The sequence below is a fragment of the Indicator indicator genome, chromosome 27 (genome assembly GCF_027791375.1).
Source record: "Indicator indicator isolate 239-I01 chromosome 27, UM_Iind_1.1, whole genome shotgun sequence".
NCBI classification, from domain to species: domain Eukaryota; kingdom Metazoa; phylum Chordata; class Aves; order Piciformes; family Indicatoridae; genus Indicator; species Indicator indicator.
This window is the reverse complement of record NC_072036.1, coordinates 3,421,492-3,440,831: the sequence shown is the minus strand read 5'-3', so window position 1 is coordinate 3,440,831 and position 19,340 is coordinate 3,421,492. Positions and strand designations below refer to the sequence as shown.

Here is a 19,340-nt window from a genome sequence, read left to right as displayed (position 1 = left end):
CCAACTCCCCTGCCATGGGCAGGGACACCTCACACTACAGCAGGTTGCTCACAGCCACATCCAGCCTGGCCTTAAACACCTCCAGGGATGGGGCCTCAACCACCTCCCTGGACAACCCATTCCAGGCTCTCACCACTCTCATGGGGAAGAACTTCTTCCTGTCATCCAGCCTGAATCTCCCCACTTCCAGCTTTGTTCCATTCCCCCTAGTCCTGTCACTACCTGACACGCTAAAAAGTCCCCACTTCAGATCCTGGAAGGCCACAAGAAGGTCACCTCAGAGCCTTCTCTTCTCCAGACTGAACAGCCCCAACTCTTTCAGTCTGTCCTCATAGCAGAGCAGCTCCAGCCCCCTGCTCATCCTGGTGACCCTTCTCTGGACACCTTCCAGCATGTCCATAGCCCTCTTGTAATAGGGGCTCCACAACTGGGTGCAGTACTCCAGGTGGGCTCTCACCAGAGCTGAGCAGAGGGGGAGAATCCCCTCCCTGGCCCTGCTGGCCACACTTCTCCTGATGCAGCCCAGGCTCTGCTTGGCTTTCTGGGCTGCAAGTGCTCACTGACAGCTCCTGTTGAGCTTCTCATCCCCCAGCACCCCCAAGTCCCTCTCCTCAGGGCTGCTCTCCAGCCAGTCCCTGCCCAGCCTGGATTTGTGCTTGGGATTTCCCCAACCCAGCTGCAGGACCTTGCACTTGGTCTTGTTGAACCTCCTGAGGTTGGCTTGTGCTCACCTCTCCAGCCTGTCCAGGTCCCTCTGGATGGATCCCTTCCCTCCAGCCTGTCTGCTGCACCACACAGCTTGGTGTCATCAGCAAACTTGCTGAGGGTGCACCCAATGCCACGATTAAGTCACACAACTATTACTTGAGTACTCTTTATAGATCCCATACTTGCCCTTCTGTAACAGTTCTTATCTAGACAGTAAAGAGGAGAGACTGTAATAACAGAACCCTGCTTTCCATTTTCAGAGAAGATTCACAATGTATAGGCTTGAGTGTTTGGAAGCTGGGGAGGGACTATTTGCAAGGGCTTGTAGCACTAGGACAAGGGGAAATGGTTTGAAACTAGAGCAGGCGAGATGTAGGTTGGGCATTAGGAGGAAGATCTTTACTGTGAGAGTGGTGGAGCATAGGAACAGGTTGCTCAGGGGTGTGGAGAAATGCCAGGTCAGGCTTGCTGAATCTTTGAGCTACCTGATTTAGTTGGGGATGTCCCTGCTTACTTCAGTAGGGTTGGACAAGATGACCTCTAGAGGTCCCTTCCAACCCAATGCATTCTATGAGCTACAGCTCACTCTGAGAGTAAGATCTACAGTTGCTAAACAGTTTTAGGACTTGCTGTGAGAAGGTTTTGCATGACCTGGTCCAGACTTTACCATCTGCTGCTTGAGACACCCTGCCTCAGGGATCCTCTTTGGCTCGTATATTGGCTGACCTTCCTGGATCCTTGAATTTTGGTGGTGCTCCCTACAACATGGGGGGGGGGAGGGGGGAGGGGGGGAAAGGCAATTTATCTTCTCTCCATGAAAAGAATTCTACAGTTTATTTACAAAACTCTCTGGAATGAGAAGGAGCTATTTGTGGTTGCTGTGGCTGATTTCTGTTGGGCTGAAGATGCTAAGGGACTGCATAAAACTCTGGACCCCTGGTGAGATTTTGCAGCCTGTGGATGCTCTCTCTAACCAAATTCAGGGGAAATGTGTTCTGGCAGGCAGCATATTCCATCCTCACTTGGTCAGACGTGTTTAATAATGGTCAGGCAATCCCCAGGGAGGTCTTGACCATGCAGGCTGAGGGCCTCCTTGCTTGTAGACACCATCACAAAAAGGTCACAGATAGTCCCTCAGACTGTGGGACAGTCCCAGGCCCTTGTTTCTGTGGCTCTTCAGAACTGTTGATGCTTGGGAAGCAAAATAGGATCATAGGATCACAAGATCACAGGGTCACAAGATCACAGGGTCACAGGATCACAAGATCATAGGATCACAAGATCATAGGATCACAAGATCACGGGATCATGAGATCACAGGGTCACAGGATCATAAGATCGTAGGATCACAAGATCATAGTCAGAAGATCACAGGGTCACAGGATCACAAGATCATAGGATCATAAGATCATAGAATCACAGGATCACAAGATCACAGGATCACAGGATCACAGGATGTTAGCGCCTGGAAGGGACCACTGGAGATCTTCCAGTCCAACCCCTCTGCCAGAGCAGGACCAGAGAACCCAGCACAGGTCACACAGGAACACATCTGGATGGGGCTTGAAAGTTTCCAGGGGAGGAAAGTTCACAACCCCTCTGGGCAGCCTGTTCCAGTGCTCTGTGAGTAGGATGGTTTCTTGTCCCTCAGGTGGGAAGTGCCTCTTGAGGAGGAAAATATTTTGTCAAGCCTGGCAGGTGTTTGAAGGAAATATTTTTTTCCCAGTCCTTACGAGATCTTTGTCCTTCAAAAGGGAGGACACTTGAGGATCTTCTTTGTTATGGGTATTGTACCACAGAAGGCAGCAACCTTCTAAAGTAAAACTGAACTCAGGCAAATCTCTGGAGGAGTTAGCATCCTTTTAGAAAGAAATTTAAAAGTGTTTGTGAAGCACAGATCAGAAACAAAGAAATGAAGGGAAAAAATACATTAAACCTGTAACAGTTGACTTTTAAACTGTTTTTTCCTCTTTGCTCCTTTTGTGGCTGCCTCAGCCTCCTGTAGATCCAGGGGAGGCTGGACACAGAGTCCACATTCCTTATCTGGTTTGCTGGTATCTCAGAGAACTCAGGACCAATCCAGTGTAGCAATTTCTGTGGCTGGGTTTGTCTGCCCTGCAGCCCCCTCACTGTACACCAAGTCCTTTGTGTCCCTGTGGGTGATTAAGGCCAAGTGATGAAGCAGAGCTAGCCTAAAAGCCTGAGCTCAGGTTCCACCTCAGCTCTGGCTGGCAGTCTAAGTGCATTTCCTCTCCTGGTGCTGTCCCAGTCACCCTGGGCTTCCTTCTTGTGTGTCACTGCATGGTGCCCACATGGTGGGGCTGGACTCTTGTCAGTGGTGCCCAGTGATAGGACAAGGGGTGGTGAGTGCACACTAGAAGACAGGAGCTTGCACTTGAACTGGAGGAATCACAGAAACACAGAATTAACCAGCTTGGAAAAGAGCTTCAAGATCATCAAGTCCAACCTGTCACCCAACACCATCTAATCAACTAAACCATGGCACTGAGTGCCTCACCCAGGCTGTTTTTAAACACTTCCAGGGATGGTGACTCCACCACCTCCCTGGGCAGCACACCCCAATGGCCAATCTCTCTTTCTGGGAAGAATTTCTTCCTAACCTCAGCTCAAACCTCCCCTGGCACAGCTTGAGACTGTGTCCTCTTGTTCTGCTGCTGGTTGCCTGGGAGAAGAGACCAACCCCCTCCTGGCTACAACCTCCCTTCAGGTAGTTGTAGACAGCAATGAGGTCACCCCTGAGCCTCCTCTTCTCCAGGCTAAACACCCCCAGCTCCCTCAGCCTCTCCTCACAGGGCTTTGCTCCAGACCCCTCCCCAGCTTTGTTGCCCTTCTCTTGACACCTTCCAGCAACTCAACATCTTTCTTGAAAAGTTTCTTTCCTTAGAGGGTGCCTCATTCACCTTAGAGGGTGCCTCATTGACCTCAGAGGGTGCCTTGTTCACCTCATTCATGTTGATAAATACATAAAGGGTGAGTGCCCAGAGGCTGGAGCCAGGCTCTGCTCAGCAATGCCCAATGACAGCACAAGGGGCAGTGGTGAAAGATGAGGCATAGAAAGTTCCATGGGAACAGGAGGAAGAATTATTTCCCTTTGAAGGTGACAGAACACTGGAACGGGCTGCCCAGGGGGGTTGTGGAGTCTCCCTCTCTGGAGATATTCAAGACCTGCCTGGATGAGTTCCTGCATGACCTGCTCTATGTGACCCTGCTCTGGCAGAGGAGTTGGACTGGATGATCTTCCAAGGTCCCTTGCAGCCTCTGGCATTCTGTGATTCTGTGCCAGAGCCCTGGAGCAGGCTGCCCAGAGAGGCTGCGGAGTCTCCTTCTCTGGAGACTTTCAAAATCCACCTGGATATGCTCCTGTTCAACCTGCTCTAGGTGAACCTGCTTTAGCAGTGGTGCTGGACAAGATGATCTCCAGAGGTCCCTTCCAGCCTCCCCATTTTGTGTTTCTGTTGTTTCAGTGGTTTTGCCCCACCATTTCCTGTTCCTCTTCCAACACATTTCCACATAGATGTTGTCCCAGAAAGAGTCTGAGGAAACACACTGTTATTTGCAAGCTGAATTCCTTAACAAGTTTCTCATTAGAAGGGTTCCCTGCCAAATGCTGCTTGCATTTGCCTGAACTCCTCAAGGCTAGGAGCAGCTCTACTTTACATGAAGCATTGTTCTCAGGCCACCTCCACAGGCAGCTGCTGTGCACTAGGCAAGAGGGAGAGAACTGAATGCCAGTGAACACATGGAGTGATCAAGCAAGATGGGAACCCATAAGATCTCCCAACCCAAATGCCCACCCCCACCAGAGCTGTTGCCACACAGTGGGTAAAACTGAGGCAGGGTCTGAGGGTTGCTGTCAGGGGCAGTCCATCCAGACAGACCAAATTCCAGGGCAGCTCTGCTGTGAAAATGTTTTCCTGCAAGACTGAAAAATGAGGAGCAGCAGCAGCTTTCCTGCAGTGGGGATTTCATTTGCCTAGCACACCCATTTCAAGAGCAAGCCTCTAAATGGAATCATGGAATTGTTAGGGGTGGAAAGGACCTCAAGGATCATCCAGTTCCAACCCTGCTGCTATGGACAGGAACACCTCACAGCCACATCCAGCCTGGCTGCAAAAACCTCCAGGGATGAGGCTTCCAACACCTCCCTGGGCAACCTGTGCCAGTGTCTCACCACCCTCATGGGGAAGAATTTCTTCCTAACATCCAATCTGAACCTACCCACTTCTAGTTTTGCTCCATTCCGCCCAGTCCTATCACTCCCTGACACCCTCAAAAGTCCCTCCCCAGCTTTCTTGTAGCCCCCTTCAGATCCTGGAAGGCCACAATGAGGTCTCCTCAGAGCCTTCTCTTCTCCAGACTGCACAACCCCAACTCTCTCAGTCTGTCTCCATAAGAGAGGTGCTCCTTGGACCTCTTGTTGTTGAGGATGGGTGATGAGACTGCACCTCAGCTGAAGCAAACCAGCAAAGAACATTCTTGCACCCCAAGCTTTTCCCATGGCTGTCAGAACATACAACTCCCTGGATTCCTCCTCCATGTTCTTCTTTTCTTGTTTTGATCCCATAAACATGAATCTATATTTAAAGAAAAACTAATCGAAAAATATCACTACAATAGAATTGTCAGGGTTGGAAGGGACCTCAAGGCTCATCCAGTTCCAACCCCCCTGCCATGGGCAGGGACACCTCACACTACAGCAGGTTGCTCACAGCCACATCCAGCCTGGCTGCAAAAACCTCCAGGGATGAGGCTTCCACCACCTCCCTGGGCAACCTGTGCCAGTCTCTCACCACCCTCATGGGGAAGAATTTCTTTCTAACATCCAATCTGAATCTCCCCATTTCTAGTTTTGTTCCATTCCCCCCCAGTCCTATCACTCCCTGACACCCTCAAAAGTCCCTCCCCAGCTTTCTTGTACCCCCCTTCAGATACTTGAAGGTCACAAGAAGGTCTCCTCAGAGCCTTCTCTTCTCCAGATTGAACAACCCCAACTCTCTCAGTCTGTCCTCATAGGAGAGTAGCTCCAGCCCTCTGCTCATCCTCATGGCCCTCTCTGGACACCTTCCAGCACATTACAGAATTTATTTGCTGCATGCTGTCAGAATCTCCATCACTGAAAGTTCAGACTCAGCTCCTTGTCTCAAACTTTCTATTTTTAACAGAGAGACCACAACTCATTGTTTCCAGAGAAAAGCTTTGGAAAATATTCTGAGAAAGGAAAATCCCCAGTAATTTCATTTGCTAATGGGGCTTAGAACTAATATCTGGACAAACAGCTTGCAGGGAAAAAAAAAAATGGCCTCCAAGCCAAAAAGGGCTTAAAGCCAGGCAGGGGAAAAGAATAGTTCAAAATGAACTTGGTGTCTTCTCTGATCTCCAGTATTCAGGTTTCATAAAAAGAAAAATGGAGAGGTGGATTCTAGACCTAAAGCCAGTCACCAGTCTGTGCAGACATCTTTTATACCTGGTGGCTGACCCTTTGTAAGAGATGGGGAAGAACTTGTCTGGGGGTCTCTGGGATCCTACCACTGCCTTTCACAGAATCACAGAAAAGTGGGGGTTGGAAGGGACCTTCAAAGATTGTTGAATCCAACCCCCCTGCTTGAGCAGGGTCATCCAATGTAAATTACCCAGGAACACATCCATGTGGCTTTGGAATCCCTTCAGAAATGGAGACTCCACAACCTCTCTGGGCAGCCTGCTCCAGTGCTCTGCCACCCTTAAAGTGAAGGTTCTTTTCCTTATGTTTAGGTGAAGCCACCTGGCCTCCATTGCTCCTTGTCCTGTCACTGGTCTGGGTTCACTCTCCTGATGCTCACCCCTTAGCTATTGATCAACATTAATGAGATGACCCTCAGTCTGCTCTTCTCCAGGCTGAACAGCCCCAGCTCTCTCAGCCTGTCCTCATAAGGTACCCTCAGCATCTTCATTGCTCTCCATCAGACTCTCTTCAGCAGTTCCCTGTCCTTCTTGAACAGGGGAGCCCTGAACTAGATCCAGTAATCCAGATGAGGCCTCAGCAGGGCAGAGCAGAGGGGGAAGAGAACCTCCCTCAACCTGCTAGTCACTCTCTTCTACTGCTGTGCTGCATTCTCCCTCCTTGACAGTCCAGGATTTCGCTGTGCTCATAGAGCATTTGAAGAGGGCAGACTGCTCCACGGCTGGTAGGGTCATCTCCAAAGGCAAACACTGCTCCATGCATAGAGTGCTTCACCCTTAGGAAAGTCACTTCTGAGGGTTGCTGAACATTTTTACAGAATCGATTTGGTTCATTTTTGTAATGGAACAGGCAGCACCAAAGACCAAATGATCACAAGCAGACCTCCTGGCTCTGCAGCCAGGCCACAACACCTCCCTGTGCCAGGAGCCTGGACCTCTCCCTGGCCCTCTCACCACATCTAAGACAAGGGGGAACTTCCTTACTGTAAGAGTCACAGAGCACTGGAACAGGCTCCCCAGAGAGGTTGTGGAGTCTCCTCTGGACACTTTCAAGCCCTGTCTGGATGAAGTCCTGTGTGACCTGAGCTAGACTGTATGGTCCTGCTCTGGCAGGGGGGTTGGACTGGATGATCTCTTTGGGTCCCTTCCAACCCCTGACATCCTGTGGTCCTGTGACTTGTGGCTAACAAGCAGTGGTCTGTGCTCTCCCACCGCTTTTTCACCTGGAGAGTTTAAAGCATCCTTAAAGTGGATTTCTACTGCTTACCCACTCCTGCTGCTGCCCCAAGGACAGGTCAGTTGGCAGCTGCACCACGTGTACCATGGCTGGGTTTCACCAGCTGGGGTTTATGCTCCCAGCATGTTGCAGCACATCACTTAAACTCTGAGCTCACAGGGCCTGGGAGGGGAAATGGGTAAAACTTCTGCTTACTTCCTTGTGGTTAAGTTGTGTAAATTCCTGAAGCACCTGAGATCTGCAGGCTCTTACACCTTGCTGCAAGGAGAGAGGAATACCAAGGGCCAGTTCTTTGCCAGTGAGAGGCTCCTTCTCTGTGGCAGAAGGATGTTCAAGAACCTGAGTTTGCCCTGTTTCCTTCTGGAATCCCCACTTGGCCTCTGTAGGAGGAGGGGGACCAGCTCCTACACTGCAGGGAGCAGGCAAGTGCCTGGATCTGAATGGAGAGGGAGGAGGCTGAGAGGCAACGAGGATGAGACCCCCCAGCTGCAGCTTGGGGATGTCTAATTTCAAACATTCTGTCTCATTTCTTAGACACCAATATTTTTCCCTCCACCATTTGGAGGAATGGCTTTGAGCTGGAAGAAGGGAGATCTAGACTGCATATTAGGAAGAAACTCTTTAGAGTGAGGCTGGTGAGACACTGGAACAGGTTCCCTCAGTTGCTCCTCACCAGCCCTGTTCTCCAGACCCTTCACCAGCTTTGTTGCCCTCCTCTGGACTCACTCCAGCATCTCAGTGTCTTCTTGTAGTGAGGGCCCCAAAACTGAACCCAGCGTGTGGCCTCACCAGTGCTGAGCACAGGGAGGACATGGCTAGGAGTATATCTGTGTTTTATACTTATTTTATATGTTGCATTTCATTTTATACTTCTGGAGTTAAAGAGGAGGTGGAAACTGGGCAGGTAATGGTTCTTAGCTATGGAGAGTTGACACCTTTAGGTAAGAAAGCATTGCCTGTCTCAAGGGCTTGCACAGAGCTTGACCTCAGAGCAGTTGCACATGAGGTTTTCTCTGTCAGGAGGACCTGTTCCTAGTGTCATCTCACACAGGTGCTTGCACATAACATCTTTCCCATCAGCAGTGACCACTCACATGACAAATATTTTGTACTTCAGCTGCTTTTTCTTCCCTTTGTCAGACTTGATGAAGGAAATTTCTGTGCTGCAAGAGTGCTCAGGGATTGGAACAGGCTGCCCAGGGGGGTGGTGGAGTCACCATCCCAAGAGGTGTTCAAGAAATGTGTGGCCATGGCACTTTGGGACATGGTTTGATGGCCATGGTTGGATTTGATGACTTTAGAGATCTTTTCCAGCTGAAATAATTCTGTGATCAATTTGATTATACAGAGGTCAACTTATACAAATGGATTCTAGTTCTGAGCCTGAGGACTCCTGACAGAACTACTACTACTACTGGGAGTAAGTCTCCAATCTCCTGAGCAGTTTTACAGAAAAATGTTAGCTTCCTAACACTTTCTGTCATGGTTTAATGGCCATGGTGGTGTTGGGTTGATGGTTGGACTTAGATGGATTGGATCTTAGAGGGCTTTTCCACCTGGAACAATTCTGTGAATTTCTGACTCTTCTTAGAAAGAAAGCTTGGAAAGTTAGATTCATGTGAGAGCCACAAGACAGGGAAGAGAGACACACAAGGACGTTTTAATGTATTTAACCCATTTTAATGTATTTAGCCACATTTTCAAGCTCTTGCTTTCAAAATTCAGTATTCTCTGTATCTTTGAAATCTTCTCAGAAACAAACAAACAACAACAAACCAAACCACCACAGCTCTGCAGCTTCTTGAAGGGAGGTTGGAGCAAGGAGGGGACAGCCTCTTCTCCTTGGTGTCACTCAGCAGGACCAGAGGAAACGGTTCCAAGCTGCACCAAGGATCTTAGGCAATATTTCTTCACTGAAAGGCTTCTCAACCATTGGAATGGTCTGCCCAGGGTGGTGGAGTCACCATCCCTGGAGGTATTTAAGCTGCATGTGGTCCTGGTGCTTAGGGACGTGGTTTAGTAGTGACTTTGCAGTGCTGGGTCAAAGTTGGGACTGGATGATCCCAAAGGTTTCTTCCAACCAAAAATATTCTGTGTAAAATTAAAGCTAAGAAGATTCTGGAGCTCTCAGTATTTTGAGGCTTTAGCAAAAACAAGTCTGACAACTGAACTGAGGGTGCAGCTTCTCACTTTTTATTCCCATAGCAGTGGTGTGTCCTGGTGGTTAAAATCACCCTCCAGGTTGCTGTGCAAAGTGGTGCCTCAAGGGACACAGAGGTTTGTGTTCTTATATGACACTAAGCTGTGTGGTGCAGCAGACAGGCTGGAGGGAAGGGATCCTTCCAGAGGGACCTGGACAGGCTGGAGAGGTGAGCACAAGCCAACCTCAGGAGGTTCAACAAGACCAAGTGCAGGGTCCTGCAGCTGGGTCAAGGCAACCCCAACCACAAATCCAGGCTGGGCAGGGACTGGCTGGAGAACAGCCCTGAGGAGAGGGACTTGGGGGTGCTGGTGGATGAGAAGCTCAACAGAGCCCAGGTGCTCTGGGATTTGAGGGGAAAAAGGGAGAAAATGGGGTGGGTGGAGTGGAAAAGGGGCAGATATGGTTGGAAAGGGGAGGTGGTGGTGAAAGGAGAGGATTTAAAAATGAGTTTCTTTTCCATAAACCTTTCATTGTGCACAACTGCAGTTCATGGCTTGCTTTGCCTCCATGCAAAAAGAACAAACCCATCAATACTTGATCCAACAAAGCACAATGGTGGCTATTACAATGAAAGCTTTCCATAAGGATCATTTTGCATGGTGGGAAAATCTGTGCTTTTCAGATCAAAATGACAAGTTTTAACAACAACAACAACAAAAAAGTTCTTCTCCAAGAGTGAATTTTCTCCCTGGATACCAGCAGAAAACACCAGGATGATGAAGGGAGTGGAGCATATGCCCTGTGAGGGGAGGATGAGAGCCCTGGGGGTTTTTGGTCTGGGAGGGGATTTAATGGATATTTGTGAATATCTGAGGGCTGGGGGGCAAGAGGGAGGGGACAGGCTCTGCTCACTTCCACCCTGGGATAGGACAAGGGGCAATGGATGGAAACTCCAGCACAGGAGGTTCCTCCTCAACATGAGGAGGAACTTTTTCACTCTGAGGGTCACAGAGCACTGGAACAAGCTGCCCAGAGAGGTTGTGGAGTCTCCTTCTCTGAAGCCTTTCCAGCCCTGTCTGGATGTGTTCCTGTGTGACCTGTGCTGGGTTCTATGGTCCTGCTCTGGCAGGGAGGTTGGACTCAATGATCTTCAAAGGTCCCTCCCAACCCCTAACCTCCTCTGATCCTGTGATATTCTCATTGACATTCTTGGCCTGCAGCAGGGCCAAAGTTTGCTCTTCTCCTGTGTGTTCACTCCTACTGAGAGAAAAAAAACCCTCATTCCTCATGCTATTAATGAAAGAGCAGAAGGCAACCTGAACTCCCTTTGTGGTTTCTCAGACTGTGGGACTGCTCATCAAGATCTCAGAGCATAGAGCACTGCTTTACCCATTCATGGGCCATGTCTTTCCTGCCAAACCCATAGGTGAACAAAGTACAAAGGTATTCCTGAACTTCCTTGCCACCTGGCAAACTTCCTTGAGCTAGCAGAGGAGAGTGGTGGCTTTTAATTTGTAAGCTTCACACAGGCTTCTGGTCTGCTTCCAAGGGATCCACAGAAGGGAGCTGACAGAAGCAAGTTTGTGGTGTGTGCAGGCAGCTATTTAGTCTGCAGCTAAAAATACAATCAACAGTAAAAATGGGCAACCAAAGCAGGGCATGTGAGTATTTGTAGAGTTATCACTGGCCTGAGGAGCAAGCAGAGCAGGGAGCCAGGAGTATTTACAAATAGGTCTTCCAAATGCCAACGAGGACTGGATTGCTCTTCCCTGTGAAATGGAACCAGATGGCTCAGGTTGAGAGATGAAATCTTACACTTAGAAAAATGTCTGGGCTTTTCATACAAGATGAGGTCAAAAAAAAAAAAAAAGAAAAAAAAAGGGAATAAAAAGAAATAAAAGAAAAAAAAAATCCAGGGTCTTGAGCTATTTGCTGCTTAATTGGTTTTCAGATCCAACTTGTATTTAAGAGCAAGCCAAGAAGAAATTAACAGTGGGTAAGGAAGATGTAATACATTGCTCTCTACCACTGAGAAGTAATGCACTGAGTCCTGCCTGGTACTGCAAAGCCAGGCTGCAATGGTATCCTCTTTTCTGCTGCCCCAAGCTCCTAAAGAAGAACTGAGCAGTTTTAATTAGTGTGTGTAATAAGTTTGCCTTTCCTTGTCTGAAGAATGAGAACAATTCAACTGCAAGGCAAATATAACTCTACCTATGCTCCGCTGGGACTGGAGCAGGGAAAATGCCACAGCTAAGCCTGAACATCAGGTTGTAATTGTTAGAGCTTAAAAACATGCCAGAGAGAACATTCCAGGGAAAGAAGGAGGGTGAGAAGGATGACTCTCCTGTGTCTTTTTATTAAGGCAAATGAGCATCAGATCTAACCAGGGCAACTTCCTGCACAGAGGAACTGAATCAAATGGCATTTAGTCAAGGAAGGGAATTACACACTAAGTTGATTTTTAATCATCCAGCTAGGAAAGGCAAAAAAAAAAAAAAAAAAAAGTGAAACTGTGTTGATCTGCTGAGCCAAGTGCATGCAAGGCAGAAAAGGCACTGAAAAGAACTAAAAGGAAAATATCTCCTCCCTAGGATGCTGCTGTTCCATAAAAGCTCTTTCAAATGTAACTTGCTGTTAGCTGTTCCTGAAAGATGTGAGCACATCAGCCTAGCAGAAGAAATAACCACTTGCAATGAAATGTCGGCTCACAAGACACACAAGATTAAAAATGAAATAATCTTTCAGAGCTGTCAGAGAGGTGGATGGTCCAGCCTTCCATTCTGTCATGGTCTTGTCTAACAACTGGAGAACAGGGCTGGTGAGGAGCAGCTGAGGGAACTGGGGGTGTTCAGTCTGGAGAAGAGGAGGCTGAGAGCAGACCTCAGTGCTCTCTACAGCTCCCTGAAAGGAGGTTGCAGTGAGGTGTGTGTTTGTCTCTTCTCTCTAGTATCAGGAGATAGAAGGAGAGGAAATGCCTTGAAGTTGTGCCAGGGGAGGCTTAGGTTGGAGATGAGAGAAAAATTTCTTTGCTGCCAGAGTGGTTAGGGATGGGAACAGGCTGCCCAGGGAGGTGGTGGAGTCCCCATCCCTGGAGGAGTTCAAGAAACCTGTGGCCATGGCACACTTGGGGACATGGTTTGATGGCCATGGTGGTGTTGAGCTGATGTTTGGACTCAATGACCTTAGAGATCTTTTCCAACAGGAACAACTGACTCTCTGATCCTATCTTGCTCTCTCACCATCTGTTGTCTGTTTGTTTTCATTGTTTTGTTTTGTTTGTTTAATGCTTCTCTTCTCAGTGCATCCTAACGTGAGCCAGGGTTGCCAAGGAGGGTGTGCTACATGCTCTGACTACAATGGATGCCTGTCATGTAAACCCAGGCTCTTTTTTGTTCTGGAGAGGATTGGCATGAAGCAGATTGGAGTCTGTCTTTCCTCGTGTCCCAGCGGATACTACGGGACGCGGTATCCCGACATTAACAAGTGTGCAAGTAAGTGCTGGGGCAAGGGGAAGGGTTGGGTTTCTTGGCTCTCTCTTGAATGCTGTGTCTCCTTGGGAGTCAAGACAACAGAGAAACAGATGGACAGGCCATGTCTGTATCTGTTCAGTTCTGTCCTGGTAGTACAGTAAATGTTAACCCGAGCGAGAAGTTAAGGTGGAAGATCACAAACTGGCCTAAAGCTCAGGGATCTTCCAGTTCTGCATGGAAGACTTGCCTAGGATCCAGGGGATTGTCTCCGCAGAATCACAGGATGTTAGGGCCTGGAAGGGACCTCTGGAGATCATCAAGTCCAACCCTCTGCCAGAGCAGGGCCTTAGAATCTAGTGCAGGTCACACAGGAATGCATTGAGATGTGTCTTGAAAGACTCCAGGGAAGAAGAATCCATAACCCCTCTGGGCAGCCTGTTCCAGTACTCTGTGATTAGGATGGTTTCTTGTCCCTCAGGTGGAAAGTGCCTCTTGAGGAGGAAAATATTTTGTCAAGCCTGGGAGATGTTTGAAGGAATTTTTTTTCCCAGTCCTTATGAGATCTTTGTCCTTCAAAAGGGAGGACACATCTCTGTTATGGGCATTGCACCATAGAAGGCAGCAACCTTCTGAAGTAAAACCAAAGCCAGGGAAATCTCTGGAGGAGTTACCATCCTTTTAGAAAGTAATTTTAAAGAATCTATCACAGGTCACACAGGAACACATCCAGATGGGGCTTGAAAGTCTCCAGAGTAGGAAACTCCACAACATCTCTGGGCAGCCTGCTCCAGTGCTCTGTGAGCGTCAGAGTGAAGAAGTTCCTCTTCATGGTGAGGAGGAACCTCCTGTGCTGGAGTTTATATCCATTGCCCCTTGTCCTATCCCAGTGTGGAAGTGAGCAGAGCCTGTCCCCTCCCTCTTGAGCCCCAGCCCTCAGATATTTATAAACATTTATTAAATCCCCTCTCAGTCTTCTCCAGACCAAAATGTTTCCCCTACACTCCCATGCAAACAGGCAATGCTGGTGGGCATCAGGCACTGTCCTCCAGCAGCAGGAGGGGCTGGTGGCAGGTCTGAAGAGTGGGAGCCAAGGGATGCTGAATCTCAGTGGCTGGAGCCATGTAACCCACTGCCTGTACCCACCTGATCCTGTGACATGGCAAGAAGGTGGCAGGTTGCAATCTGTGACAATGTGGTTTGTCTTGATCTCTTTACAGCTTCTCTCACACTCAGCATAGTCTTCTGAATGCCTGTAGCAGCTGGCCAGGTTTCTTCATCTGGCCAGGTTTCATGCAGCCAGGTTTCATCCCAGTTTGGGAGCAGGTACTGAATCATGTTACCTCTAGGCTGGGAGATGTAGAATCCAACTCTGTTCTTTACCACTCAGGCAACATTTTGTCCCCACTATATATTTTGACCCATAAATGAGCTGGAAAATGTCTCAAAGTCCTCCTCACTGTTCTGTTTTTTTTGCTGTTGAATTGACTGTTTTTAATCCCACAGGTGATATAAAAACATAAGAGCAACAGGCAAGTGACCCTCCCAGTTTTTACCTGGTAATAAAAGTTTTTTAGTGACCAGATCCCAAAGGAAAGCCTTACAGAGTAACCTGACTCTGTAAAGTGCTTACTCAAGTGTGTGGCCTTGTGTATCAGTCCTGATCTGTGCCATGCACAAGTTTTCATGCATTTCCTTAGAAAATAGCAGAGACCTGGGAAATGCACCACTGATGCAAACTGGAGAATGTGAGAAGACCTAAAATAGTCCAGGACTTGAGTGAACATCAGGGAATCATTTAAAAAAAGAAAAAAAAGAGAGAGATCTTGATGCAAACCAGTCTCAAATCTCATCTACATTCTGGCATATTCTTTATTTCTCCTGGATGAATGAAGATAGATAGCATGGAGCTGGCCCAGCACCTGTGCCCTGTGGGGTTAATGAGTGCCTGTGGTGTGTCAGAGCAGGGCAGAAGCCGAACATTGTTATCCTGTGCTGTGCTCTGCCTGCTCCTTGCATAGGTCTGCAGGAAGACAAGCAGTGTGAAGGCAGCATCAGGCCATCCTCAGCACCTCAGGGTCACTTGTGGCAGGCCTCACTGTGTGTACATGGAGAAGATCCAATTAGAATTTGCTTCCTTCAAAGGCTGTTTAACATTGCTAGAGACCTGTGTGACATTGGGAGACCTGAGGGACCCACAGTGTGTCATGGCAAAGAGCAGCAACACTCTTGTTTCCTGTTTGCATTTCAGAATGTAAAGCTGACTGTGAGACCTGCTTCACCAGAAACTTCTGCACAAAGTGTAAAAGTGGCTTTTACTTGTACAGTGGGAAGTGCCTTGAAAAGTGCCCCGAGGGGCTGGAAGCCAACAACCACACAATGGAGTGCACCAGCATTGGTAAGTCCTGTTCACCTCCTGTCCTGACTGCTTTGCTCACAGGGGATGGGGGATCTGAGCAGGGCAGGAGCTCCAACATCAGTTACACCACCAGGGCAGTGCAACTCCGAATGGGAATGTTCTGCATCACAGATGTATTCCCCTGCACAACAAACTCCAGATATTTCCCAAGAGGCACAAGCCTGGCTGCATCCCACAAACTCAGCCTGGATGCTGAGGGCAATTCTGCCTCAGGAAATACAGCCTGCTTGGTCTGCCCTGAGGGAGAATGGCATCCATCTCCTACTTGCTCTGCTAGGGAGTTATGCAGCACTACTAACATCAAAGGATTCCAAAATCCCAAGCCAGACTCCACATGTACTTGAAAGATTAAACCACTAACTGCTTTGCTTCAGCTCCCTCCCACTACCTTCAAAGCATGCATGTGGCAGCATTTGGAAGCTCACCTGCACAAAGGTGAAGGTTAGAAACTAAAACATTAAAGAAAATAAACTGTAACACACACACACAAAACAACCAAACAGCCAAAACCATCCCCAAACCTCCAAATGGTGCATCATCACCTGACTCCAGCCACTGGGGATGAAAATAAACCACCAAATAGCGTGGCACTGTCACTGAAGGCAGGAGCTTGACTCACTGGCTGTGGAGAAGAGACCTTCTTTTGTGTCCCTCCAGCCTCTGACTCACCAGCTCCGATTATTCACACCGGGGCAATTTTGGAGGTCACCACACCTAACTGTTTGCTCCATCCCTCTGCCACCCCTCTGGCTGAAAACAGGAGGAGTGATATATTTGCCTCTGGGGCCGCTGCAGTTGACACCCCCTGCCACGGGCAGGCTGAAAGCTGTGGCAAGGTTCGGTTTATTTTAGTCTGCCAGCTGTGAATTGTGGTGGCTGAGGGCTGTGAGCTGCGGTGGAAGTGGTGACTTCTTCAGCCACCAGCAACCAGGGAGTACTTAGGCACAGTCTGGCCATGGTGGAAATCTCCTCCCCCAGTGTATCATGGGCATAGTCCTCCCTGGCATTCCATGTTTTGGATGGGGGGTCATGCAGGAATAAAAATGCCATGCAGGAGTTTGGCATTTTCCTTCTTCAACATATCTTAGTGATAGTGATGGGTCCACAGATTTGTTTTCAAGCAAAGTCTTCTGCCCTTGCTTGAAATTCAAGGGATCAGTTTTGTTTCTTGATGGTTGTTTCCAAGAGCTGTAGACTCAGCTGCTTTACCAATGAGTCAGTCTCAACTAGGAAAAACCATTTAAAGCTACAGAGGACAAACAACCTCTTTTTTTTTTTTTTTTTTTTTGTGCACGTGAAGGTCAATTATTTTAACAGGAGAGCTTCAGTGCAATATGAAAAACAAACTGATTCACAGGAAAATTCACTGGAGGAAGGCTCCAGAGATTGCCCGAGGTCAGTTACATTTTTAGGCTCTGAAAAATTTGGAATTAAATTCTGGAGCTGGAAAAAATTGCTGACTTACAAGTTCCTCCTTCTAGAGGGGTTAGAAATGTTTCCTCCTCCAGTAGTGGTTCACAGCCTTAAGCACTCCTGTGAACATAAAGCAAACATAGATGCTTATTGTTTTTTATCAAGAGAAGGATACTGAGGAGATGGCACAAAAGAAGGATAAAGAGAGTGCTCTTAAGCTTCCAAGGTTACTCCCATGTCTGTCTACACTGTCTGGACAAGTGTCCAGATGCACATCTTCTGAGTTCCCAGCAGTATAAGATGTGCATTCAGATCACTTCAGAAACTGTAACACAACCATTTTCTGAAAAGCTTGCACCCCACCTGACCAAAATGCTCCTCTGCTTTGCCTACTTACAGTTTGCATATGCTACACATGATGGTTCTTTCACTAGTTAAGCTGAACACCAAGCAGTAGATCCCCAAAGATCCTTGATCCTTAATGTGATGCCTTTTGATATCACTTGGTCCTTTAGAATTCTATTGATTCCCAAATTCAACACCTTGGAGAACAGCTGCAGCAGCTTGACATGATGACTTCACTCTCCTTTCACATGTGCATGGCCACAGTGTAATTCCACTGAAGCTACAAGGATTTATACATCCACAAACCCAAAGCAACCTCAGCACAAGCCCCAGTAACTGATTGGCTTGGGGCCACTTGTGCCGTTCCTGTTGCCACGTTTCAGGAATGGAATTGCACAAGACAGTGACTGACAGCACTATTTGACATCATTATTTTGTGGAGTGTGTTTTCAGCAGCCCAGCTTCTGCCAGTCCACTGCTTCTGATGAATTTCATTAACTTCTGCCACCTTTTGGTTGATGCAGAATGCAATTAATGTAGCGTGTGCGTTGTGTGTCCAGAAAGATGCTGGCTGGGCTCAGCTTGTCCTATGTTTATTGCAGTGCACTGTGAAGCTAGTGAGTGGAGTCCCTGGAGCCCTTGCACAAAGAGAGGAAAAACATGTGGTTTCAGAAAAGGAAATGAAGTAAGGTTCAGAGAGATCGTACAGCATCCGTCAGCAAGGGGCAATCCTTGCCCAGCCACAAGCGAAAGCAGGAAATGTATTGTACAAAGAAAGAAATGTCAGAAGGAAGGAAAAGGTACCACCTTGTTATCATCATCATCATCATCATCATCTGAGATTGGTATTGTGCTTGTTGAGTGACTGCTGTCTGAATCCCCAGGCCTTCACCAAAGCTCTCCATGCCGTGGTGCTCTCTGGGCTGGAGAGGACTGTGCCCTTGCCTGGAGTAACTAAAGTCCTGGCACTGCTCAAAACATGTGCTGTGTGTGATCTAGAGAGGGCAGGGTGGGCCAGATGGGAAGGCACACTCTTGGTGCTGCTGCAAGAGCTGTCAGATGTTGCATGTGAAACTCAGAACATAAAGATCCACCACGGTGGGAGTCATTGATGAGGGTATCAGGCAGCCAAATTTCACATTTCAGCCACGGGGTTCCTCCAAACCAGTTCCTGGTTCCTGCTTCTCTACAGGTAAGACACTTGCAGTGCTGTGGCCTCTCTCCCACCCCGAACTCCTGCTACCAGCTCTGGCTGAGCAGCATGGCCTGATCCTGCCATTTCCATTTGGAGTCCCAGTATGGGAGAAAGACCACAACACTGCACGGCAGCCCAGGGAAGCTCCATTTGGTTTCACCCCATGAGCAAGAGTGCCAGCAGCACTTTCCCTCCTCGTGTGCCAGCTGGTGAATGGCATCTCACATTAAGAATGGGAGATGCTTAAGAAGTCTGTAAAAGAATAATTTGTACAAATCCCACTTAGTAGAGACTGTTGTTCCATTGTTCCCTGTCCTCCCCTTCCTGCAGCAGGGAAGTTCCTATATCTGTTCCCAGTGCAGATACTTTGGCTGGCACAGAAGTGTTGCTGGAATATTTCCTTTTCTTCATTCTTCTCATTTTCCCCATCCTTCCCATTTTCCCATCTTTCACTTCCCCATCCTTCCCATTTTCCCACCTCTTCCATTTCCCCCTTTCCTCCCAATTCAAAAGTAAGGTTTCAGCCCTTTTGGGGCTGAGTGGAAGAAGCATGGCAGCTGCCCCTTGTCATGAAGCAGTTGTACCAAGTTGTAAGTTATGGTTTTGTTGTTAAACCATCACTAGGGTTGCTGCAGGTTACTTATAGAAACCCTAAAGAGGTTTGGAGCTTTTCACCCTTTTGAAGGTTGGCTTGTTGTCTAGGGATACAGAATCAGAATTGTGCTGGTTGGAGATGACCTCTAAGATACCAAATCCAACCATCAACCTAACACCCCCATGGCCATTAAACCATGTCCCAAAGTGCCATGGCCACAGGTTTCTTGAACACCTCAGGGATGGGGACTCCACCACCTCCCTGGGCAGCCTGTTCCAATCCCTGACCACTCCTGCAGCAAAGAATTTTTCCTAATCTCCAACCTAAACCTCTCCTGGCACAATTTCAGGCTATTTCC

The 19,340-nt window shown here is 48.2% G+C and overlaps 1 protein-coding gene across 1 annotated transcript in view; it reads left to right on the top strand.

Annotated features, from left to right (window-relative positions):
• Positions 1–19,340, top strand: part of RSPO3 (R-spondin 3) — a 92,633-nt gene that overhangs the window by 42,325 nt on the left and 30,968 nt on the right. Inside the window, exons 2-4 of the mRNA XM_054393150.1 lie at positions 12,848–13,039; positions 15,267–15,413; positions 17,795–17,992. Coding sequence (XP_054249125.1) covers positions 12,848–13,039; positions 15,267–15,413; positions 17,795–17,992 — 537 coding nt within the window. The remainder of the gene's footprint in view (positions 1–12,847; positions 13,040–15,266; positions 15,414–17,794; positions 17,993–19,340) is intronic.